Raw genomic sequence first — 24,464 nt, 5'->3', positions numbered from 1 at the left:
CTGAGAGGCGCCAATAAATACTGCGAGAATCAGAAATTTGGATAAAATCTGGACGAGTTGTGGCTGAAACATTCTCCAAAAATGCTGGGCGTGGAACTATTTTGTAGACACAACAGGCCCGAGTGTGTGGGGTCACTCTCTCTCTCTCTCTGTGTGTGAGTGGTTTAAGAGCGTTGTATCGACCAACCTGCTGGTGCGATGTACCTGAGAAGACCGTGCTACGACCCATGATGAAACAGCGCTATGGGCGTCTCCTTTGATGATGGTGTTTGTGCGACCATGCGTGATCGCCACGCTAACGAAGTGGACGCTCGTATTCGTGACGCGCATCACCATCACCATCACCATCACCATCACCATCACCATCACCATCACCATCACCATCACCATCACCATCACCATCACCATCACCATCACCATCACCATCACCATCACCATCACCATCACCATCACCATCACCATCATGACAGGACGAATCGGGAACGTGGGCAGTGTAATCGCACTGATGGGCAACACGGGCCAAGCGGCCTATTCTTCCTTGAAAGCTGGCATCATAGGTCCGTTCCTCCCTAGAAATGCTCCACTGTGGTATCGTGCGTGTGCATGTGCGTGAGTTTGTGCGTGCGTGTTGTGTCGTTCTCAAGCAGCATGCGACAACACACAGGACTTACAAAGTCGCTGGCGGTGGAGTACGGACCGCGGGGCATCATTGTAAACGCTGTGGCGCTGGGCTACATCGACCCGGAAATGCTGCGCGACATTCGGTACAAGATCGACCTCAACGTCATCCCGCTTCGACTTGGTCGTGCCGAGGCACGCAACACCCGCACATGCACACGCACACGACGTAATTGGATGGTGGTGGTGTGCAGGAAGTGGCGGACGTGGTGAGCTCTCTGGTAGGCAGCGACTACCTCACAGGCCAGGTCATCGTGCTCGACGGTGGCCTCTCCTCCCAGGTTTGAAAAACAAAAAAACAACAAAAAACAAACAAACAAACTCAGTTCATTAGCTCTCCGTTCACCAGTTAAAGATGAGCGACTTCACGTAAGGCGAGGCGAGCCGTGACGCGCTGGAGGGGAGTTCGTCGGACGGACAGAGTTTGGCGTCGGCGGCCGGTTTGTAGACGGCGCCGGCGGAGCTGGTTGTCGGGTTCAGCTGGAGGACGAGGATCGAGTCGTCGACTTGGAGCGACGGGGTGACGAGGTCGTTGGCGCTCGAGTTGGCGGCGGTCAGGCGGGTGGCCGTGGCGGTCATGCAGCCCGACGACGGGTTGAACCTGTAGACCGTGGCCGAGGCGCTGAACGCGTTGCGCCCGCCCGGCAGACGGACAGCGACGTCGGCTGACGTGACGTTGGCGTACACGCCCGAGCTGTTGGCCGGGAGCAGCCAAGTGGCCTCCTCGAGCCACAGCAGCACCATGAACGTGCCCTCGCGTCGCTGGAGAATCAAACTCTGGAACGACGAAGGAGCTCCTGCCACCTCTGTGTCACCACACGCACACACACATACACGAGTGATGATGAGATCGCGGGGAGATTATGGGGGGGAGGAGGTCTGGGCTGACCGTATGACAGGGAAGTGGGAGTGAAGGCGGGGCCGGGGTCGGCCAGAAGGCGGATGAGGTTGTAGAGAGCGTGGTAGGCCGGCTTGGGCGTGAGCTTGGAGGGATCCTCGGGGTCGACCGCAACGATGCCGTACATGCCCGGGTCGTCGGCGAAGTCGCAGAACTCGTAGTGAAGCGTGCGCTCGACGCCCCGGATGAACTGCATGGCGAACATGCGCAGCTCATACTTGGTCTGCACGTCGAACGGGATCTGGCCGCTCTTCGACGGCCGCGGGGAGCCGGTGGTGTAACCTGTCTCCGACGACACGATGGGCTTGTCGCCGCTCGAGAGGGCCGTGACGTTCATGTTGAAGCCGATGCTGCCGTAGCAGCAATAGCCTGCGGCGCTCGGACCTCCCCAGCCCTTGGTGCCCGGGTGACGTCCGCTGAAGTAATTGTGCATGTTTCCGAAGTCGACGTACTGGCTCACGTCGCCCAGCTTCGTGTAGGCCGCCTCGCTGGTCAGCGAGGGCCCGACCACCGGGTAGGAGTTGTTGTGCGCCTGCCCCGGTCACCCACCGGTTTTAGCTCCCATAGCGAAAGAGCGAAAGCGACTACTTACAGAACGAAGGCGAGGGGTAGGTACGTTCCAAAGGACTTTGGTGAAGTTTTGCAGGGTGGTGGCCCAGTCTCCCTCAAAATTGCGACGAATGTCAAGTTCGTTGGGTCCCTCGTAGAGCTCCATCGAGTCGAGCACGCGCAAGGGCAGGGAGGTGATCTGTTCTGCAGGGACATCGTAGTCTACGAGCAGCTGGCTCTTCACTCCGGCTCTCCCCATCTCGTTCAGGCGATCGTAGTACGTTTTCCAAGCTGTCGACTCAGCCAGTAAGGCAACACCCAAACAAGCCACAACCACAACAAGATAGGGAGTGAAGAGGTTGGTGGGTACTTGTGTTGAGGAGGCTGTCACGGATGTGGCGAGCACCGAGGGCGAGGAAGAGCGCCTTGAACCTTTCATAGCCCTCGTTGTAGCATATGTTCGAGTAGTGAAAGTGCGTGTTGAACCCAATGGTGCCCACAAAGTCGTCGCTCCGCCGAGCGACCTGTACCACAGCATCACTGGTGGACCACAGGCAAGCCACGACCATCAACCCCAGCAGCAAAAGCGATACAACTTTACACATGGCGGATGGGGCAAGTTGTTTGATGGTTGTAAACCAGCCCAACGCCACTCCTGCCCTAATTTAAATTGCTGTTGCTCCATCTCCACCATAGGTCAACTGCATTTTGTTGGCGATCCAAACTGTCCCTGGGACCCAGTCTTCTTTTGTGGCGCCACCACGACTTGCACTGCCAGTTTTTGGCCAGTTCCACCATTGTCCCCATTTCTAAAACTGGTCCCAGGGAGGCCAAGTTGTGGGCAGGCCAAAATGTGAATTACTCTGACCAAGCAATAAGAAACACATGTTGGTGAACACAAAACTCTAAGGCCCAAAAGAGGAAACCTCCTGCAGAGAGTAGAAATCTCCTAGGCCAAGGAGTTTTCTGCTCTACTTTTGGCTGGAAAAAGCAGGAATAGGCCTTTACATGGGCTCACAACTTTGATGGTGCAGGCCCCAGATCTTCATGTGATCATCTCCAAACACACAGATGGGGAGAATGGGTGGAGATTTATTGTGCAAGTCCCTCTCAGCAAGGGCATGTGGTTGTATTAGTGGGAGGTGGACAGTGTGCCAAACCTTGGTGAAAAGGCAATGGATCAACAAGAAGGGCAAGGTGACCAGGGCCTTCTCCTCCAAGAAGTCATCATGGTCCAATAGTCCTCAGACATGCATAAAATCAAAAGTTGAAATTCTTAAGTGTGAGACCAGGGAGTGTTTTTTTTTATGTTTTAGGTTTGGGTAGGAAGAAGCTGTTTGGCCTCGTTACGGCCCCGCTGCCAGTGATACCAGTGGCAGCATGGAGAAGGTAACAAGTGCAGGCACACCGCGCTTTGCTTAGTATTGGAGAACTTTTGACCACTGTCGTCCTGCAGACGTGTCCATCCGCAATGGCTTCGATAACCTCCGTACTATCGAGTGTGCACGTTGCTCCCCTCCTCGCTTTGTACTCCGGTTCGTCTCTCTTCATTGTGGGACACTTTTCTCCGCCAACAACAATAATATCATTTTGTTATTTATAAATATTTTCATTAGTGGTGTGTTTATTTATTATTTATTATCTGTCGTTCTTTTGTAACTGCTGCCCGCTACTTCTTGATGGCGTAGGCAGCTAGTGGCGTGGGCTTCCTGTCGAAGCGGGTGATGCGGATCGTCATGTCGTGTGAGCCCGAGACCATCACCGCATCGTGGAACTTGAGCGTCCACACCTTGCCTGCGCTCCCCGCCAGTTCATGGTCAGCGACTGGCCAGCACTTTTCAGTGGCGCAATGGAACATGGAACGAGGACCGAGGTGCGCACCCTTGTGACCAATCGGCAGCACGCCGTAGGCATCACCAGTGTGCCTGTCCCATACCTGCGGGGAAGAACACACGCCGATCAGCGCTTGCTGGCTCACAGGGTCGGCACAAGGTGAGTCGGGGCGGGGGAGGTACTCTGATTGTGAAGTCCTCTGCGCCCGTCACGATCTTGGACTCGTCGAACATCATCGAAAGCACTTTGTCCGTATGCCCTGCTCGGCCGAGGAGAACTCACCGATTAGTCACCAATTTGGAGAAGAGGGCACCACTGCGCAAACCACAGTCGTAAAGTGCGCACCTCGTAGTGTCATCCTACTCCTACCTGCCCTCATGTCCCACACCTTCACCGTGGTGTCTGCATACGCCATGTGCCGCAACACACGAGAGGAGTCAGCTTGGTCGGAATGGAGAGGAGGAAGCCCATAAGGAAGTGTAAGGCACCTCTCGACGCGGAGACGAGTTCGTTGTCTTCGTACTGTATGGACCATACGCCGTCGGTGTGCTCGATGAAGGTGTTCTCGCATTGTTGCGATCGCATGTCCCACAACTGCACCACCACCCACCACGACCACCACGTGCAACCATTGTGAGTTCGTGGCGTGCCATCAAAATAGAGATGGCTGAGATGAGCTGGAGCGATGCACCACCTTGATAGCGCCATCCTTGGAGCCCGAGACGATCTTGGTCTCGTCGAACTGGAGCGTGCAGACGTCTTTGGTGTGGCCTCGCAAAGTGGCGGTGCTGATGCCCGTCTCCAAATCCCATATCTGTAGGAAAAAGCAAACATTAGGTCAGCACCACGACACAAGCGAGCAGCACGTGGACGCCCTGTGTGGCGAGTACCTTCATGGAGATGTCCGCGGAGCCTGATACGAGAGTGTTGTCCTTAAACTTGATCACCACCACCTCAGATTGGTGCGCGTCGATATTCTTGAGGAGTCGAGCCGTTTCCAGATCCCACACTATGGAAAAGCCCAGGTTAGGAAGGTCAAGAGAGGTGAAAGGAGACGGAGAAATGGGATGGATGCGTGTCCGCACCTTTGATCGTTTTGTCCCAGGAGCCGGAGCACTGGCAAAGAGAAGAAAAACGGTGATGAGTGAAACAACAACAACAACTGCACATCGACACCAGCGTGGTCAACCAACCACGCCAGTACGTCCGAGGGGGTGCTGGGGCACCACTTACGATTATTCGGTCATCGAAATCACACGTTCCTAAATTTAGGGGAGAGTCGCGTGGAGTCAGTGCGAGCTGGGCATTATTGGTTCTGTGACGGGGGGAAGGGCGACTGCGTACCGACAAAGCCCCTGTGGCCGCGAAGCAGCTTGGTTGTCTTTCCGGTGTTGATGTCGATCACACGGACAATATCATCACGCAGCGCAGCCACTGTAGAGGGGGAACCGCAACCCGGAAGGTGAGTACAGCATCGCTTATAAGGAAGAGCATCTCCCTAGAGCCCGTACCGATTATGTCTTCGTTGAAATTGAGGCAATAGACGATGTCTGTGAGTTGAATCGCAGACACCTTGCAATTTCCCTTCCTCCAGTTCTCATCTTTGGCCTGTTCGGGGGAGGTGAGTGGAAGGCACGATGATCAAGCGCAGATGGGGAGCCTCTTCTAGAAGAGACGGCGAGTAGTACCTCACGTTGTGCGTAGCATTCTTTCCACTTAGGCTGCGCGAGCGGCGCGCCGGCTTCAGCGTCGGCGTGTGCTCGGGCTTCGAGCTTCTCCCGGTACGCTTTGTGGTACTTGGAAGCGAACAAGCGGCCCCAGATGTGATCGTCTATCGTCAAGCGGTACCACTGGTTTGTATTGATCCCGAGAAGGCAGAAAGGAAATAGTGTCAGCGTACATAACCTGACGCACGACACGCACACAACGCACGCACGACACGCACGCAACACTATGGCACACACGGCGCACCTCTTTGCAAACGAGAGATGCGGCGCAGAGGCCAGGCGCGGTGAGGAAGGTCATGACGAGCAGCTGGATTTCGACGGGCAGATCGGTAAGGAGGAATGCGTGTCCCCTCTTCCGTCGCTCCTTGGCCTCCTTCCGCTTCTTCTTCCTCGCCGCCTTATCCTTCTCCTCTTCGACGGTGCCCTTCTCCTCCTTTTCTTTCTTCTTCTTTTTCTTGTGCTTCGCTTTCTCGCCACGCGGGCTCTTCACCTTGTCCTCCGTCGTCGCCGTCGTCGTCTTCTCTCTTTTGTCCTTCTTCTTTTCCTTCTCTCTTTTGTGGGGCTTGCCGTCGGTGCTCTTGCTCTTGCTCTTGGCCTTGCTCTTTTTCTCGCTCCCGGCAACCCCACTGTCGCCGGTAGTGCTCTCTTCCCTGTCCTTCTTCTTGCTCTTCTTTGACGTGAGGCTCGCCTGTGGGTGGTGGTTAAGGTGCAACGTAGTGGTGAGGAGCTGAAGGTGAAAAGGTGAAGGTGCGCCTCGCAACAGAGCTGAGGATAGTGGAAGGGGGGAAGTACCACATCGCCGGCTACCGGTTCTGCTTGAATTGCCGCCACCTCCTGCGATGCCGATTGAGCCAGTGTTTATGAGGGCCGAATAGATCAAAAGGCAGCCGCACCTTGTGCTCTTGCATCTTGGTCCTTTGCTCTGCAGCTTTAGGGATCGTTCGCAAGACTTGAAAATCTTGAAAATCACCGTGGGTCGGTTACTTCGCTCACGTGCCGAAATTGAAAGACAAGGGCGAAGTCAGAGAGCAACGATGCAATTGAGGGCGCGCGAGGCCGGCGAGCGTGAGAGATTAGATGCGGTTGGTGCAGCTTGGCGGGGAAGGTTCGAAGGCACCACCGCAGGGCAAGGCCACATGACGTAGGTCACCTTCTATCTTTGGCGACCTCTTTTTTCGCCACAGACATGCAGCAAAATATCATAAATTCTTTAAATTATGCATCGAAAACAACGGCGCTGATAAAGAATTTGAAACATGAGGACGCTGGTGCCCGTGCTGTTTCTCCAGAGACAGCAAAACTACCAAGGATCATGGCAGAGAGGATGCAGCAGGGCAAGAGGAAGAGATTTCTCTTTGTTATGGTGGACGGATTGGGAGATGTGGGGATCCCAGCACTGAACAATCGCACCCCACTGCAGCACGCTGTGACTCCTGCCATGGACGCCCTCGCCACAGCGGGTCGCAATGGCTTGATGGACCCCGTGGAGGTGGGCCTTGCATGCGGCAGCGACACTGCTCATCTGTCGATCCTTGGCTACCCGCCACGCACGTACGTAGTTTGATTTTTTTTATATTATCGATACCCTCGCTGCTTTTCGGGTGTTAATCGGATCACTCTCGGCAGGTACTATCGAGGGCGTGGTGCATTCGAGACCATGGGTGCAGGCCTGCTCATGAAGCCTGGCGATATCGCCTTCAAGGTGACTTCTTCCCTTCTTGTGCCATACACCGACTCAGCCTGACCACAGCATCGCGGAGCGGCACTGCTATAGTAGTGCTGACCCGACCCTCACCTTTATTTGCAGTCCAACTTCGCGACGCTGGACCCGAAGACCAACATCGTCGTCTCACGGAGGGCCGACCGCAACTTCGAAGACCTGGGTCCTCCCCTGTGCAGCTATCTCAACCACCTGTACGCGTGCTTCTCCAGTCTGAGCGCTTGATGGAAAAAGGATCAACTTACACACGGCACAGGGAGATTCCTGGCTTTCCCGAGTACCAGGTGGACTTCAAGTATGCCACAGAGCACCGGTACTGATCCCTGTCGACCAAGTGTAGCGCATCCTGTGAAGCCTTGCCTTGATTCGCTTACACTACGTATGGCCACCAGGTGCGGCGTACGTGTCCGTGGTCCTGGCCTCAGCGACCAGATCTCGGGCACCGATCCCCTGAAGGACAAGTACGGTTTGCAGTTCGAAAGAGAACTCTTGGTGACCATTGCCTCTTGTTGACCTCTGCTTCGCTCCTTGTGCGCTAGCCTTCCGTTGGTCAAGTGCACGCCGTTGGAGGACTCGGAGGAGGCCAGGAGGACAAGTGACGTAAGTGTTGCTGGCCCTGCTGAACGCTACAGCTGTGTTCACTCACTCACTCCTTCACGTGTTTCTTTTTTTCGAAACACAGATTGTGAACGCTCTCTCGGTTGCCATCCACAACAAGCTGACCCAGCACCCCATCAACGAAACTAGAGCGAAGGAGGGCAAGGATTTGGCCAACCTGATTCTTCTTCGAGGCTGTGGTGGTCTTTACGATGTATATACTTCTCTGATCCCTTTTATAAGCGCGAGAGCAATGTTGCTAAAGTGATTCATTCCATCCTAGGTGGAGGCTTTTGAAAAGAGGCACGGCCTCAAGGCCTTCATGGTAGCCCCTACGTGCATCATCAAGGGCCTCGGCATGTCGCTGAGCATCGGTATCGGCCCCGTTGTTCTTTTATTTCTTCAGTGCTGGCTCCTTACCTCTTCTCTCTCTCTCTCTCTCTCTTCTTTAGATATTGTTGATGCCCCAGGAGCAACGGGTGACTACCACACGGACCTACTGAGCAAGGGCCGGACCGGCGTACACACCCTCGTCACTCAGGACTACGACTTTGGTTTCGTCCACGTCAAGGCCGTCGATGATGCCGGTCACGACAGGTATGGGCGGTTCTACCACCACGGTCTCTCTCAGTTCGACCGCACAATTCAGTCGCTGAACCCTTCAAACAACTTCTACACGACACACAGGAGCATTAGTCGCAAGCTGGAGTTCCTTGGTAAGACCGACGAGATGCTGAGCCTGATTGTGGGCAAGCTCGTCGAGGAGGAGGCCAAGGGCGAGACCGAGTTCAGCGTGTGCCTCACTGGCGACCACTCCACCCCAGTCCTCTACGGCGACCACTCCTGCGAGCCCGTGCCGTTCGTCATCGCCAGGGTCCGGGACGTGTGGCGCGTTCTTCAGGCCAAGCTCGCCGCCAGCCCCGGCGGCGAGACCCAGGCCGAGCAGGAGGCGCTCGCGCGGGTCAGCGGAAACGACGAAAGCGATGGCATTCCCCACTTCTCCGAGGTCGATGCCGCCCGTGGTTCGCTCGGTCGATTCCCCGGCAGCGAGGTCATGCCCATCATCAAGAGCTACCTAGCCTGAACGCCACCACTTGGCCGCTCGGCTGCGAGAAATAAAATTAATAATTTTCTAATATGAAAATTCCAAAAAGGAAAAATAGAAAAAAGATAAATAAAAAGTCAGAAATTTCAGCAGGAACGAAGAGGGAAGGCACGGCGAGGCGGCTCGACGAAGAGGCGATGGCGCGACGACCCATCACGGCACGTTCCACCAAAGGCTCGTGCCTTTCACGCTTGCCCAAGAATCTCACAACGCATACACGGCATAAATCAACCAACCTTCAATCCATCTTCTCCTCACGTTGGATTGCAATCATCAAGACTGACTGCGCACGTTCTGTGGAGGCTACCAAAGGTAACTGCCCAAGCCTTACGCGTCATGCCCCTCGTCTGTGGTTTGCTCACTTTTGCTGCGACAGGGAGACCATGTCTGATCGAAACTGGGACGAACACCACAAGTGGGCCGCCCTGAGCGTAAACAATGAGGACGAAGACGACGACACCCTAAAGCGCGATGATTTCATCCACCGCGCCGAAGCTGACGAGGCCAGGGCGCGGCAGAAGCTGCACGCCGGCACGTCCGACGTCGAACCCTCCGAAGACCTACTGCTGGGCAGCGAGGCCCATCACCACCACGGCGCAGTCGAGGTTCGCGTGGCGTTGCTCTGCTGTTCCCTCCTTCACGTCAACGTTGCCTCTTTGGTACTCGCTAGCTCGTTCGTGCTGACAGCCGCGTTTTTGGACACTTCAGGACGCCGAGGCCTTGCCAGGGCTTGTACCCCGAGCCGGCTTCCACATACGCACAAACATCCCTGCGCGCATGGATCGGTACGGCAGCAGCATTGCGGCAGCTGCCCGCCGCGCGCATAGCTGAGAGGAGGAGCGGCGCTGAGTACTGACTACCTGTGCTCGGGGGTCGTGGTGGTGGGTGGGAGGGATCAGGTTGCCGTGGGGTCGATGGCACTGGCTGGTGTGTTTGGCCCTGGGCATTTCGTGGGTGCTGGACGGGCTCGAGGTCACAACCGTGGGCATTATCGGCGATACTCTGAAGAAGCAATGTACGCACCAGAGTGGAGGAGTGCCTCGACACACCTGCGACTCTTATCACCTGCGGCGTTTGTAATGGCTGACATGACTGGCTGTGTCTGATTTGTGACGAACGCAGCGGCCTTGGGCATCTCTTCACAGCAGGTGGGCATCATCGGGACAGTGTACATAGCGGGAGCCGTCTTCGGATCCCTTGTGTTCGGTTGGTTGGCCGGTACGTGGGCTCCTTCATTCCTTCCCACTCCCAAAAGCTTCGGCGGATGCGCGGCTCAAGAGCTTGTTTCTGTTGCGCTGTGCACAGACAAGTACGGACGAAAGAAGTTCTTCGTGGTGACGCCGGCCATCATCCTGTGCTCCAGCTTCGCCACCGCCTTTTCGTGGGACTACTACAGCTTCCTCGTTTGCAATTTCTTTACCGGCCTTGGCATCGGTGCGGTCACTCCGCTCCCTGGCAGCCAAGAGTAGCAGCGATCTCACCTTTTTCTTTTCACGTTGCGGGCGACATGCAGGCGGCGAATACAGCGCGATGAACAGCGCCATCAACGAATTCATCCCCGCACGCGTGCGTGGCATCGTCGATCTCGCCATCAATGGGTCCTACTGGATGGGTACGTGGCCGCACCACGCCTATCTCCGTCTCCTGTCAACACCTTTTATATTTACCGCGGTTGTTTTTTTATTGCTGGTGCGTAGGTGCTGCTATCGGTGCCACGGCGTCGCTCCTCTTCTTGGACGAGGAGATCGTCCCAACCAACCTGGGATGGCGTTTGCCCTTTGGCATCGGCGCTGTGATCTGCCTGTTCATCATCATCACCCGCCTCTTCCTTCCCGAGAGCCCCAGGTCCGAACATCTCAGCTCAGCTCAGCTCAGCTCCTTACCCCAGTCGTTGGCCGCTGACAAACGTGTGTAATTCCTCACGACACAGGTGGCTGATGACTCATAATCGACTGCACGAGGCCGAAGAGATCGTCAGGAGGATCGAGGCCAATATCGAGCGGCAGAAGAACATCACCCTGGAGATGCCCCTGCAGATGCTCACCCTCAAGATCGGCGGTCTCAGCTTCCCTCAAATCGTAAGCGAAATCCTGAATAACTATCTCTCACGCGCATTCCTCAGTCTCGCGCTGGTACCACCCCTCGTCGTCACATCTTCGAAGAGTTTCCCCTGCATGTGCGTAACTAACCGCTGCGGCTCTCCCTTTCTCTCTTTTTTTAGATGATCTCGCAAGCCTTCTTCTACAACGTGCGTTGATGCCCTCCCTCTCTGCTTCGTCACCCAACCATTTGTCTCGTGCTCACGCAGCTTTCACATGTCACTCGCGGCGCGTGCAGGCGATTTTCTTCACCTACGCGCTGATCCTCACGGACTTCTATGGTGTCGACTCGGCCGACATCGGCTTCTTCCTGATCCCCTTCGCTCTCGGCAACTTCTTGGGGTCCGTGACCATCGGTACGAACATCCCATGTGTCTCCTCTGCGGCACACTGCTTCCCTCCAAAAACTGTGCCTGAACGCCAACAACATTCAACAGGTCGATTGTTCGATACGGTTGGTCGAAAGCCCATGATCTTCATCACCTACATGGTGTCCGCCATCCTGCTGGTACACTCTCCGGTGCTCCGGTCAGTGGTCTGCGCGTGAAAGCTCACACGATCGCTGGTGCAGATCATCACCGGAGTGGCTTTCACACAAGACTGGCTCACGTCCGTCACGCAGACCGTCTGCTGGTCCATCATTTTCTTCTTCTCCTCCGCCGGTTCTTCGTCGGCCTACCTCACCATCGCCGAGGTACCATATCATGCCGTCTTTGCTTGCTTTGCTTGCTTCCGCTCCTCGAGCAGCGCGGGTTGACCATGCCGTGGTCAGGTCTTCCCCTTGGAGATCAGGGCCATGTCGATCGCCATCTTCTACTCCCTGGGCACTGGTGTGGGAGGTACAACGTCGCCCCAATGCCACTCTGCTTGCGTCGCGTGGTCATGGCCTAACACGACATGCGCTGCGTGCAGGTCTGGTGGGTCCAACCCTCTTTGGTTCGCTGGTGTCTTCCAAGGACCGGTGGCATCTGTTCTACGGCTACCTCCTCGGCGCCGGGCTCATGATGATCGCCGCAATTGTGGTGCTCTTCCTGGGCGTCAATGCAGAGGTACCTCGTGTGCATTCATGGCGACATGTGGCGTGTGTGCGTGTGCAATTGTGCATGTGCGTGCAGGCCAACGGCGACCAAAGCTCGGCAAGAGCAACATAAGTTGACCGCACCGATCGCTGCGCTGGTTCTGATTTTGTCTGCTGTCGTGCCGCGCAGGGCAAATCGCTCGAGGAAGTGGCGCCGCCGGTGAACCGGGAGGAGGACGACGCCGTGCTCCCCGCCGCAGACGAAGACGATCCCTCCCTGCGCTACTCGACGGGCAACCTTTCCACCCTCAGTGTGAATGCCTCGTGATGAAGTATTGCCACCGGTCACGCAACAAACGTGTTCGATCTGCTCTGCTCTGCTCATTCTGGCGGTCTGCATGTCTGATCCGCGCCAAAAACAGTGCTACACGGAATTTGGGGAATGTGCGGGCCAACTTTACTCTATTTATAAAATCGAGAATTTTGCTGGTTTTGGAGTTGACCGTCGCCACACCTGAGGCACCTGCCGGCAGACACGACTTCTTTGGTCGTCCGTTGCCGGCAGACGCGTGCCCGTAAGCCGAAGGAACCCAAGATCAGACAAGGAGTAAGTAGCAAGAAGAAGAAGAGCGAGACAAATCGAACCACCAAGGCAAAGACTCACCAACACACAAGCCACCAGCCCGTAATTTTATCAGCCACTCCGCGCGACCGAGATACAGCCCCAACCAAACACCACCAAATTGGGGCGTTACAGCCCACAACTGCAGACAAGGAGAAGAAAGCGAACAGAACTAACTCGGCCGACAAAGGAGCAAAAGGAAGGAAGGTTGAGGACAGAAGGTCTGAGCTGAAGAACACCAAAAAGAGCGAAAAGCGACGGCTCTCTGCGGTTCAGCACCGCCCAGACACGCCACACCACCAGCGGAAGAAGAGTCGGTTCGCGAAGGCGGCAAACAAGTCCTCCATCATCACCTAACCGCAAGCAAAAGGGCCGCCCTACAGTCTGTTCAATCGGTACACATTTTCCCCGCTTCATCCGTTAGGTTTTTCCGATTAACAACCAAACTCGTCAAAGTTATAATTCTTGCGCCCTGAACCGATCCGCTGCGGGATTGTGGCAAGATTAACATTTATTTTTTGCGGTATCGGATTTTAATATTATTTTATATGCCTTCCACGTGGTGCCCGCAGTAACGCACGTGCGTGTTTGACATACCTGTGGTGCTGGTGGTTGGTTTCACCACCTCACCCCTTTCTTCTGCCACTTCCTTCACCATCTCTTCCTCTTGTGTTGCTCTCCCCTTGTTGTGTTGTATTCCACTTCCTCTATTCTTATTTATTTATTTATTTATTTGTTCTGTTCCTATTTATTTACCTTTGACGTTGGTGGCCTGCACCAGGGCAGCTTCTTCAGGACGGGGGGCGAACGAAGCGAAGACGCACGAGGAGGCGGCGAGGGAGGAGCAGCTGACGAGGCACGGCTTACGATGACGGCCCTGGCGCTCCCCATTCCCGCCTCTGCCACCACCGCCACCACCATGGCTTCTTCTTCTTCGAATTCCTTCTCCTCCTCGTCCGGCCTCAACTCGCTGGGCAGCGGCGCCGACCACCGCCGCAAGGACAGCAAGCGCGCTGCGGCCAACGACCCTGCCGCGGCGCTGGCCACCACCGCCACCACCAGCACCAACGGCGGCAGCCCCAGCATCGCGCGGCGCAACTCGAAGAGCAAGAACAAGAAGGCCTGCAACAAGGTCGAGAACAGCGGAAAGATGGGGGCGGAGGAGGAGCAGGAGGAGCAGGAGGAGGGCATTCACCTGGCGACGGCGGTGGCGGTGACGGTGACGTCGGGCGGCGACCACCTGGACGTGGACGAGCTGCTCAACCTGGTGCGCGAGCGCGGGCTGACGGGTGGCAGCACCTACGAGATGGGCGACAGCGACAGCAGCGGCCGGGGCAGTGGCTACTTCGTCGCCAACGGCACCGCCATGTCGCTGGCCTCCTCCTCCAACGGCAGCAGCTGCGCCAACAGCACCAACGGCGTCAGCGGCAGCGGCGGCCTCTACACGTCGCAGTCGTCGACCACGTCGCTGCCGGTGCTCAACCTGCAGCATCTGCAGCACTACGTGAGCAACACGTCGTACCTCAACAACCACCACAGCCACCACCTGCCCCACCTGCCGCTGCCGCTCATCAAGAACGGCTCGTCGTCTTCCACGACGTCGTCGCCGTCGGCCTCGCTCTACGGCAGCAGCCGCGGCTTCAACCCTGTCATCGCCTCGTCGTCGGCCACGGCCTCGTCGCCGCCGCCGCACCTGCTCTCGTTCTTCCTCGAGCCGTCGGGCTCGATCTCGCCCACGTCGTCGTGCTCGTCCACCACTTCGTTCAACCTGTCGTCGTTCGCGGGCTTGGGCGGCGGTGGCTGTGCGTCGTCGCCGCTGTCGTCGGCGCGCCTGGACCAGTCGCAGCACTCGAGCGGCTCGCACCAGTGCCTGAGCGAGCTGACCAGCAGCCCGAGCACCAGCAACGCCAACCTGCTCAACAAGGGCGAGGCCTCGCAGGGCGTGCGGAGCGTGGGCGAGGTTCTAACGCTCGAGGAGCTCAAGCGGCGCGAGCTCGAGCTGTCCGAGGTGCTCTCCGAGGAGGAGTGGCACGGCGCCAACGCCGAGAGCTGGAAGCGGGTCCACCTCCTCCGCGCCGAGCAGCTCCAGCAGCAGCCGGCGGCGAGCCAGGGAGTCCCGCGCACGCCGGAGAACGAGCGGCGCGAAAAGGAGAAGGAGATGAAGGAGCAGAAGAGGCGCGAGAAGGAGAAGGAGAAGGAGCTCAAGCGGAGCAACAAGGGCAAGAAGAAGGCCAGCAGCAGCAAGAAGGCCGAGAGCGAGAACGAGGGCAGGGAGAACCGGCGCGACAGGGACCGCACCACGCCGCCCGGCCGCAAGCGGGCCAACAGCAGCAAGAGCCGCAAGTCGGAGGACAAGGACAGGGACAGGGACAACACGTCGGCGTCGCGCTTCTTCCTCTCCTCCTCGTCGTCGGCCGTCGAGTGCCGTCAGCTGACCACCACCGCCCGGTCGCAGCAGCGAACGGCCGCGGTCAAGGACGACCGCAAGGCGCGCAAGAAGGAGGAAAAAGAAAGAGAGAAGGAAAGAGAGAAGGCGCGAAGGGAGCGTGAGAAGGAGGAGCGGCGGAGGGACAACAGCAACGGCTACGGCGGCGCCTACAGCGGCGACCACCCGCAGACGGCGGAGGTGAAGCGGAAGCGGCCCAAGTACTCGCTCGGCTTTTCATTCCGCAACAAGAGCCTCTCGTCGTCGTCCCTGCCCAAGATGAAGAATGCGAAGAATGCCAAGGGGACCACCATCATCCCCAAGTCGTCGCCGCTGGCCCTCATGCCGTCGACGACCGCGACAACCTGCGAAACATCATCTTCCGCCTCGTCGTCCCTGGGCTCGCCGCCTTCGTTCTTCTTGGCCGCGGCCAACGCGTCGACGACGTCGCTGACGTCATCACTCTCCTACTCGACCACTAGCACCGCGGCCTCGTCCGCCGGACGCAAGAAGTCGTCGCTGTCGAGCGGCAACAGCGGCACCAGGCGCCCGTTCATCTTCTCCTACGGCAGCAACGGCTCCTCGCCCAACGGTTCCTCCATCGGCGACGCCGCTCAGTACGCTCACCATCCCCCCACCCCCTAAGCATGCCTGATGTGACTCACGCCTCGTTTTCGTTCTTTGTCATTCGCTTTCGCTTTTGCTTCCCCCCCCCCGCACACGCAAACGTGATTAGGAATGGAGATTACATTAATGTGAGCGCGAGCATCGACAACCTCACGAGCGACTCGGAGTCGGACCACGAGACGGAGGTGGAGAAGGACATGGAGACGGTGACGAGCCGCTTCTTCCGAAGGCGAGGCCGGACGGAGAAGAAGGCGGCCGAGCGCGGTCGGTCGCGGGACGGCTCGCCCAGCAAGGCGACAACCACAGCGGCCAAGAAGAAGAACAAGGAGAGCAAGCAGACCAAGAAGGGCAAGAGGGAGAACAAAGACCAGATACGTCAGTCCAAGGAGGACTTGTCGTCCAAGTCGCCCTCGCGCCGGCGTCGAGGCAGCGCCTCGCGCCGCATCCAATACTCTGGCTCTGGTACTTGGCGCCGGCTTTCACCCCCCCCCCACCCCAATTTCGCCCATTGGGTCCCACTAACGGCAGCCGGACCCATCACAGAGGACTCCGAGTCACCGGAGGAGAAGACGGACTACTCGCTCACGAGGGTATGTGTGTGCAATGAATGCCTCTCTCCCGTGGGTCATGACTGCGGACTGACACGAGTGATGTGGTTTTTACGTAGACCAAGTCGTGCCGCAGCCAGCTGTCGTCTTCTGGGGGCTCCTGCTCCAGCCGGCTCGCCCAGCTCCTCAGCGACTCGTCCAACGTACAGCTCTTCCCCTCGCGATGTGTTTATTTTATTTTGTTTAGTTGACGTGGCGGCGTTGTTCTGGCTCGACAGGCCCTGGAGACGGACAAGATCGATCGATTGGCAAAGACCGAGGCTGTCAATGAGATCCTCAAGATCGAACTCGCACGTCTACATGTACGCCACCACACAAGCAGTCATAATGATGGCCGCCACAGCGAGGCCAGTTCTCACACTTCGATTCGTTACGAAATGCAGGAGGAGAAGCAGAAGCTCGAGCTCGAGCGGCTGCTGTGGGAGTCACAGCAAAAGATGGCCACGCAGCTCATCACGCCCAACAAGCAGATCAAGCTCAACATCGGCGGCGAGGTCTTCTTCACGTCGATCGAGACCCTGCGCAAGTACCCCAACTGCACGCTCTGCCTCATCTTCACGTCGCATTACTTCTGCTCGCTGCCGCCCGAGCAGCAGGAGAAGGGCTACTTCATCGACCGGGACGCCAAGCACTTCCGGCTCATTCTCAACTTCCTCCGCACGGGCGCCATGGTGTGGCCCGAATCGGCCGGCGACCGCAAGGAGCTCATGCTCGAGTGCGAGTTCTACAACCTCCTCGACTACGTGTCGCTCCTCCCGCGCAAGGAGTTCTGCCGATCCGCGTCCAAGATCTTTGGCAGGTACTGCGCATCGTCGCCGCCATCACAGTCACTTTCTTTGTTCTTTATACTCACCGCGGTGTGTTGTGTCAGTCCATTGGAATGCGATGAAGACTACCGCAAGATCACGTTCCACTTTGACAGCTCCTTCCTGTTCCTCTTATCGAGTACGCGCGCCGGCTGGCTGGAGGCTAGAATCCATGAGGTTGTTGTGCTCACACACGTCTGTTGCTTGCGCGCAGTTTCGTTCACCCCTTATTTCCCCGACGAGGCGCCAATCCTTCACGTGCAGTCGCTCAGCCACTGCGACGAGGAATCCAAGCCCATCGAGCTCGTCTACTCTCACTTCCTCGCCGTTGGTAAGTCGCCCACTCAAGGGCAAAGTTCGTGTCGTGTTGTCGGCTCATCGATACAAAACAGGGACGAGCAAGATGGACACGCTGGCGGAGAGGGTGCACAGCTTCGTTCTCTCGCAGTTGGACCACATCAAGCGGTGCTTCGTGGACAAGTACGTCGGCTTGACGTCCGAGGACGAATTCGACTCGCTCACGTCCGAGGACTCACGGCGACCATCCAGCGCCTCGACGGAACCCTTTTCCCCATGAAGAAGAAGAAGAGAAGGCACTGCTCCATCACCCCCGACAGATAGCAGTCAACTCAACACAACGGAGTAACAGTTATTTATTTGTGATCTATTTATTTATTGTTTGTTGCTGAAATACAATACCCACCAGACACACGATCGCATCGTGCGTGTCACAGGGTAAAATCGGCACATGCCACCCTGTATTGTGATTGGCCAGACCACTACCGCAGTGGTGCAGCTGGTTGGTGCCAGACTTGAACCGCCGGTTTTGCTGGCCAGCAAGCCCAAGAGCAAGGCCAGGTGTGGGAAACTGGTCTGCATCTCGCCTGGCCGACACTCTCTGTCCCGGTCCTTATCAATCCGGTGACCTGTCGATGGCCTGTCGTCGCGAGAGTGTCGCCATCCATCACCCTCTTCGCCCCACCTTCCGCTTTCGCACCGGCCCTCTAATTGGGCGCTGCATTCCGGTATCCCATGAAATTATTGGGCGAGAAAAGAAGCAGAAAGGCGGGCTGATTGTTTGGGCACTTTCGTCTGCCGCTCCGCCCAGCCAAGCTCTGCCCAACGGCCAGCCGGCCTGGCTCTGTCTTTTGTGCTCTCTTCTCTGTTGCCCTTCGAGACGTCGGGTCAAGCCAGCTCGCGACGTGCTACGCGCGTAGCTCTAGAAGAGAAGAAAGAAAGCAAGGAGGGAGGAGGTCGCAGGCACAGCTGCTGACCGATTCTTGCTGAAGTTGCTGCAGGTACGAGGTTGTGCTCTTGTGTTCTTGCTGCACCACCTCCACCACCAAACACGAGAAGCTGTGGAGGTGGCGGATGTCTTCCTTGTCTTGTCTGGTCGCCTGCCAATACGCTCACATCTTCTTTTTACTGCACCTTCGCGAACACGGCAACAGCTCCACAACTAGGCACCGAGTAGCGCAAGGAACAAGACGAAGAGGCCGCGACAGCACTACTCAGTGGTGCACGAAGGAGGAGGTGGCACGCGAGAGCTCGGCATCCACTACGCGACGAGGCCACCGCGCGTCGGAGTGAAGGACGAAGATGGAGGACACAGCACTACATCAGCAGCAGCTACATCAACATCATCTGATGATGATGGAACGCGAAGGCGAGAAGGAGAACCAAGGTGGCGAACACTACGACGCGAACACCTCGGAGACGAGCGACATCAGCTGGGCGAGTAGGAGCGGGAGCGGCAACGTGCCAGTAAGAACGAAATCGTCGCCGAAGAAAGAGACGAAGGGCAAGCAACAGCAGAAGAAGAGCGGCAGCGTGCTGGGGGGAGGTGGAGATCAGCAAGGAGGTCAGAGAAATACGGTGCTGCTGCTAATCGATGACGAAAAGGTGAAGCCCATCGAGGTCGATCTCTTCTGCAAGACCTACCCGAAGGAGCACGAGGCGTTCACGAATGCCTTCCTGCGACAGAACGATTTCGCGAGGAAGATCTTTGCGGGAGGCGATCGACTTCTCAAGTGGTACTTCCAGGAGGATCATCTCACCTTCCCGCGGCTCTGCCTCATCTACCAGAATCGATGCAGCCAGGGGCGCACCAATCCCTGGGTGCCCAAGCTCATCCGCGGTGGACCGGCCCTGCGCGGACCTGTCGTGCTCGTGCAGCAGAAGAAGTCGCCCAACGCTGAGACCGTCGTCTTCGACCAGTATAGACGTGAAGATCGACACATGCTGCCCGCTGCGGCCTCGTACCTCGTAGCGGCCCACGTGTCCTGTGGCGACGTCCCCACCCGCACCGCTACGACCGCTCCCGCCCCTCAGAGAAACCCCATGCGGGCTTCAGCGCCTCCCCTCTCGCTCAAGGTACCTATCCTTTCCACCTCGCTATTTTAGGGCACCAGATACCACAAGACGCTACTTTGAGGGCTTCTTCCAACATTGTCTTGTGCTTTCTCGGTTTGTGTGACGTGCTGCGCAGGGGATGTCGGCCGGAGGAGGAAGGACAGGGATCATGGCGATGGACGACAGCGTACAGCCTCAGCACCCCTACCTGTCATCGTCGACGCTCTCGCCCACGGCCCCGCCCTTCTCGATCGCCATGCACTCGTCGCTGCCCAGCAGTCCGTCATCATCGAGCCCATCGTCAAGCTCCTCGTCGAGAGTCTCGTCGCCTTCGAACACCCCGCCTTCATCGCTACCGCACTCGCCCAGAGACTCCTTCTCGGGATCCATGTTCGTCTCCTCGCCAGCGAGCGCCACACGACCTGGAGCGCCATCATCCGCGTCATCATCGTTTCACGCCTTGCAACAGTCCGACAGCGCCGTTCCACCGTACACGTCGCCGCACTTCTACTCGCCGCCGCTCACGTCGGGAGGTGGACAGCACGAGTCACCCGGGTTCGATGGCGGTGGGCTGGTGGAGAGGCCCGCGATCGGCAGCAGCAACGGTGGCATCCCCGTCTCCCGCTCCTCTGACGAGTTTTCGGCCTTCTCCTCGCACGCGTTTCCCTATTCGCTCTGGTCGTATCCTGCATCGGCTTCGGCAGCCCAGCCTCCGCCGACAGCACCGGCCTCGCACCACCAACATTCGTACTCAGCCGACGGCATGCTCTCGCTCTCGGGGCAACACCTTCTCCCTCCGCATCATGCTCAGCATCAGCCTCTCGCCCAGCCGCTCTCCCTCTCGACTTCGGGCGTCTACGTACCGTCGCACCACCAGTACCGCCCTTCATCGGTGGCGTCCCGACCGCCCACCCGCCACTTCTCGTGGGAAGGACCGCTGGAGAAGCCGACTCGAACGATCTCAGGACCGGAACTGCTGCGTGCCACCTATCCCGCCCCTAATCCGCCGCCCTTCGCTTCCGCCGCCGCCGCCGCCGCTAGGAGACCCTCCGTCGATTTGGGAGGCGGTCGCGAGGGAGTGGACGAGCAGATCGTCGGGCAGCTCAAGAAGATCAGGGATTCGCCACTTCTGGCCAAGGCCAAAGCAACGCGTCTCGCGCACGCCTACGAGGAATACCTGAAGACTCGCGAAGCGTCCGCGGCCCACGGCGAGGGAGCGAAGAAGCGGAGCGCCGCTGTTGGCGGTAAGCCCTCGGGTGTCACGCGCAAGACCAAGCTGTTCTGCCGCACGCTGCTCTTCGACGCCAAGGTAGCACATGCGAGCGAGCGGTGCGAAGACGACATGCGAAGCAAGCGGTCGATGGCCAAGTGGGAGGAGCTGATGCGGACGGAGCTACGCGACATGCTCGGCGACGGCCTGGTCGACAGTCACCTGGCAGATAGGATACTTCTCGCATGCTTCGCTCAACGGAAAGTCCAGACGGCCCGTGACCTCGTGCGCGAGATCGCGAAGCAGGTCATTCTTCCTTCCGCCCTCTTCATTTGCTGTGTGCGCATGTTATTGTACGGAACCACTAACTCCGCCATTGCCACAAACAGGCACCTAAGGCCGTGTCTCGAGAGGATTGGGCGCTGCTGGCAGACAAGTATGAAGTTTTCAGCCCATGGCTGGCCACCTTCCTGCGCAGCGTCGCCTCGGAGAAGCCGCCTACGGACCTCGATGCCCGAGACGCTAGAGTGACGCTGCGGATCGTCAGGCGGCGAACTTACGACGGCGAAGACGAAGACGAGGAGATGTTCCGCACCATCGCTCCGCTGTCGGCCACCGTCGACGAGCTCAAGCACAAACTGTGGCAGGAGCAATGCAGACTGGCCGCCGAGGGTGGCGACGACCGCGGCCACCTGCTCAGGCCCAACGACATGGGCGTGCTCTACCGATTCAAGCGGGGCATTGAGGTTCATCTACAGAGCCAAGACACTCTTCAGGACTTCCTCCTCCCGCACCCTTCCGTCGAGCCGGCTACGGAGGACCAGAAGCGGAGAGTCGAGAAGGACGACGCCAGAAAGGCACGCACCGGCAAGGTTGAGCCAACCCCGTCGTACGACATGGTCATCACCGAGGAGCCTCGGCTGCTCGCCTTCGCCCATTTCCCCGACCTCGTACAGAACCTCGCCGAGCTCAAGAGCATGATCGACAGCGAGGAGCGCGACCTGTGGAACTACGAGCCTGCGGGCCGGGATCGCGAGGACTCGCGTGGTGGGATGCTCTACGACTACCTATGCCACCATTTTGAATATTTGGAGGAGCAGAATCGCGGCGCCGTGCGTTGCGAGAGGAAGGAGCGACAGCGGCGCAAGGAGCGAGCCATGCTGCGGGACGAGCGACAGAAGAAGGACGCCGAGAACGGCTACCGCGACCAGGGACGCAAGGAGAAGCGCATCGAGGCGGAGCTGCACGGCAGAAGAAGCGTCGACGAAGCACCCCCGCACGTGCCGAAGTACATCGTGCGCTTCCTCGCTGCAGCGACCGTGACTGAGGAGCCCTCTACGTTCCTCACCGCCGCTGAGCGTAGAGACAAGCAACTCGGCGGGCGGCGTGTTGAGCGCTGTGCCATCCATCTCGGCAGCCTCACTAAGGAGGACGAGGAGCCACTCTACGCCGTCTTCACCAGGAACTCCGAGTGGCCTTACGCATCACCTCAGCGCTGGGCATTCCATGCTTGGAGCGATGAGTTCTCTCTGGTCGAGAAGTACGGCCTGAGCAACTCCAGCTCCGCCTCGTCGTCGACCGCCTCGACCCCACGCACCATCGTCGACGTTCTGCCGTCGCCGCCGCGCTACTTCGAAAGCGTGCAGGACCTCTACGTCGTACCGGGCGTCAAGATCTACCTCAACGCCGAACACGTCCTCAAGAACAAAGCCAACTGCAAGAGATTCGACCAGTGCGCCTACACCAAGGACGAACTCGCCTTCGTCACAGACACTGCCAGGTACGTTTCGTTCATCGCGTGGGCTGGCATGTCAACGTGCGGCAGCTAACTTGTCCTCCTAACAGGCGCGCTAGCCTCGACTTCGCCCTCACTCGCTGTCTTCGTTCGCTTCAAAACGACCCCTCTCTGGCCGTTCCCCAGTCGCGAGCCGATGCCTCAGGTTCGTAGTTGTTCTTGACCACTCTTGTGTGTGGATCCATTCCTGATCGCTCTGCAATCCAGGCGCCTTCCATTTGGAGTTCCTAGCACCTGTATACGTCAGGCCGCGCAAGCTCCAGAAGCCCGACTTGATTGTCGCGCTCGAGAGGAGATACGACAGGTTCGTGACTTCACCCTTTTTGGCCTCAACGCCGTAAAGCGGTAGAACTCACTCACTCTCGGATCGCAATCCGTATTTATTCTATTATCTCTTGCAGCGAGGGTCGCCTGAGCTGCTATGTCGCGACTTCGCTTCTGACCTTGGCCCAGGCCTTCGCCAACGCCCGCCGCGTAAAGAAGATCCGACAGTCCTGGTATTGCCCCTCTTCTCTCTGGTTGGCAGGGATCGTGCGATGTGTTTAGGATGAACCCATGACTCACACCCTGGTGTCCATGATCTCAGGTTGTTGGCCTGCAGTCGCACCGAGGGCTTGAACCACCACTACGGCTCTGGCCAGATTGGAGCCAAGCGCAACTACAAGACCAAGAGGAACCACGATGACGACGAAGATGAGTTCCGATTCGAGGCCGAGATCGAGAAGTGGGTGAGCGAAACCGAAGGCGAGGAAAGCGAGGACACCGAAGAAGATAGCAGCGACTCCACGGTAACGCTTTGTCCCCCCCCCCATTAGGTTCAAACTGAACGCCGATTCTTACGTCTCGTTTTCTCTTCGTTCAGACGAGCGGCTGAGCGCTTCCTGATCGGACTTAAACTCGACAGCGACCAACCTCGAGAGCGCCACAACTGTACATACGCACGACTTGACACTTGTTGGCACCGACGCGTGCCCTCCTGCCACTCTCTGCCGACGACAACCCTCCCTCTGGCGAAGACGAGTGTCTCCTTCTTCTTCTTTGGCCCGCCAGTGACGCAGCAACTGAGAACAGTCAACCTCCACCTTACGCGGCCCACCTCATCAGCAGACAGCCACATCCCATCCTCCCTTCTTCATTTTGCCTTCTCCATCTTCACATGTTTGCATTTTCTCTCCGACCACAGCTTTTCTCTTTGTCGCTTCGGCGAGAGATGCCATTGGCTCTTTTTAATCGGTATCACGGAAATCCGGCGGAACGAGCCGGGCTTTTGACCTAATGGGGAAAAGTCATTTCGAAGAATTCCCCGCCGCATCCTTCTGGCAGAACTCCACCACACCAAGCAACTCCCCGCAAGCAACCAGACATGGCGAGCGCAATGGATGAGGAAACCACATCAAAGAAATACGGAGTGCGACATGTCGCATGCCAGGCTTGCCGCCTTGCACATACGGCCTGTGACGGGTATATCTTAATTCTGCTGCAATCTCAATGGAGATGGCAACAGCAGATTAATTCTGTGTGTGCAGGCAGAGGCCATGTCGCCGTTGTGTGGGATTGAATCGCGGTCACGAATGCGTTGATGCCGCACCTAAGAAGCGTGGCCGTCCAGGTAATCTATCCATGCATTTCAATTTCGATTTATTTATTTTATTTTTATAAATAATAATAATAATCAAATCCACTCGCTCGTGCCGCGCAGCTGGGAAGAAGAACGGAGAGGACGCACGAGAGGGCGGCATCTTCCACTTCACCTTCCAGACGCCCACCAAGCGTGCCGAGGCCCAGTCCCAGGCCA

General features: G+C 57.7%; 7 protein-coding genes across 7 annotated transcripts; 5 read left to right on the top strand and 2 right to left on the bottom strand.

The window, feature by feature from the left end:
• Window positions 1-262: 262 nt before the first annotated feature.
• Window positions 263-1,051, top strand: ACA1_050390 (3-oxoacyl-[acyl-carrier protein] reductase; the record flags this gene model as incomplete). The annotated part of the gene is made up of 4 exons (XM_004341937.1): window positions 263-557; window positions 665-783; window positions 873-959; window positions 1,028-1,051. The coding sequence occupies 4 exons, from the start codon at window positions 263-265 to the stop codon at window positions 1,049-1,051; spliced, it is 525 nt and encodes a 174-aa protein (XP_004341986.1).
• Window positions 1,021-2,694, bottom strand: ACA1_050380 (uncharacterized protein; the record flags this gene model as incomplete). Its single annotated transcript, XM_004341936.1, has 4 exons — window positions 1,021-1,484; window positions 1,568-2,108; window positions 2,193-2,416; window positions 2,496-2,694. 4 exons carry the CDS (start codon window positions 2,692-2,694, stop codon window positions 1,021-1,023), a joined length of 1,428 nt encoding a protein of 475 aa, XP_004341985.1.
• Window positions 2,695-3,794: 1,100 nt separating this feature from the next.
• Window positions 3,795-6,593, bottom strand: ACA1_050370 (Fbox domain containing protein; the record flags this gene model as incomplete). Its single annotated transcript, XM_004367386.1, has 14 exons — window positions 3,795-3,919; window positions 4,007-4,061; window positions 4,141-4,217; window positions 4,328-4,360; window positions 4,447-4,552; window positions 4,650-4,772; window positions 4,849-4,967; window positions 5,044-5,074; window positions 5,192-5,220; window positions 5,303-5,392; window positions 5,470-5,566; window positions 5,647-5,808; window positions 5,930-6,373; window positions 6,579-6,593. The coding sequence occupies 14 exons, from the start codon at window positions 6,591-6,593 to the stop codon at window positions 3,795-3,797; spliced, it is 1,506 nt and encodes a 501-aa protein (XP_004367443.1).
• Window positions 6,594-7,009: 416 nt separating this feature from the next.
• Window positions 7,010-9,086, top strand: ACA1_050360 (2,3bisphosphoglycerate-independent phosphoglycerate mutase-like protein; the record flags this gene model as incomplete). The annotated part of the gene is made up of 10 exons (XM_004341933.1): window positions 7,010-7,236; window positions 7,312-7,387; window positions 7,493-7,599; window positions 7,662-7,718; window positions 7,831-7,866; window positions 7,945-7,954; window positions 8,088-8,216; window positions 8,286-8,376; window positions 8,473-8,599; window positions 8,690-9,086. 10 exons carry the CDS (start codon window positions 7,010-7,012, stop codon window positions 9,084-9,086), a joined length of 1,257 nt encoding a protein of 418 aa, XP_004341982.1.
• A 404-nt stretch (window positions 9,087-9,490) lies between these two features.
• ACA1_050350 (major facilitator family transporter, putative) lies at window positions 9,491-12,552 on the top strand (the record flags this gene model as incomplete). The annotated part of the gene is made up of 15 exons (XM_004341932.1): window positions 9,491-9,712; window positions 9,816-9,892; window positions 10,007-10,122; window positions 10,230-10,325; window positions 10,413-10,541; window positions 10,621-10,719; window positions 10,805-10,952; window positions 11,038-11,239; window positions 11,445-11,548; window positions 11,644-11,650; window positions 11,673-11,714; window positions 11,778-11,900; window positions 11,979-12,045; window positions 12,119-12,255; window positions 12,415-12,552. 15 exons carry the CDS (start codon window positions 9,491-9,493, stop codon window positions 12,550-12,552), a joined length of 1,707 nt encoding a protein of 568 aa, XP_004341981.1.
• Window positions 12,553-13,714: 1,162 nt separating this feature from the next.
• On the top strand, window positions 13,715-17,889 carry ACA1_050340 (K+ channel tetramerization subfamily protein; the record flags this gene model as incomplete). The annotated part of the gene is made up of 9 exons (XM_004341931.1): window positions 13,715-15,888; window positions 16,008-16,360; window positions 16,427-16,488; window positions 16,566-16,649; window positions 16,725-16,808; window positions 16,890-17,305; window positions 17,378-17,451; window positions 17,527-17,643; window positions 17,705-17,889. 9 exons carry the CDS (start codon window positions 13,715-13,717, stop codon window positions 17,887-17,889), a joined length of 3,549 nt encoding a protein of 1,182 aa, XP_004341980.1.
• Window positions 17,890-18,965: 1,076 nt separating this feature from the next.
• On the top strand, window positions 18,966-23,543 carry ACA1_050330 (uncharacterized protein; the record flags this gene model as incomplete). The annotated part of the gene is made up of 8 exons (XM_004341930.1): window positions 18,966-19,685; window positions 19,801-21,180; window positions 21,264-22,654; window positions 22,720-22,814; window positions 22,877-22,973; window positions 23,071-23,160; window positions 23,271-23,457; window positions 23,532-23,543. 8 exons carry the CDS (start codon window positions 18,966-18,968, stop codon window positions 23,541-23,543), a joined length of 3,972 nt encoding a protein of 1,323 aa, XP_004341979.1.
• Window positions 23,544-24,464: the final 921 nt, after the last annotated feature.

This window comes from Acanthamoeba castellanii (assembly GCF_000313135.1).
Source record: "Acanthamoeba castellanii str. Neff unplaced genomic scaffold scf7180000084589, whole genome shotgun sequence".
In the NCBI taxonomy this organism is placed as follows: Eukaryota; Discosea; order Longamoebia; family Acanthamoebidae; genus Acanthamoeba; species Acanthamoeba castellanii.
The sequence above is the reverse complement of the archived record's forward strand: the minus strand, read 5'-3'. Positions and strand labels throughout refer to the sequence as shown.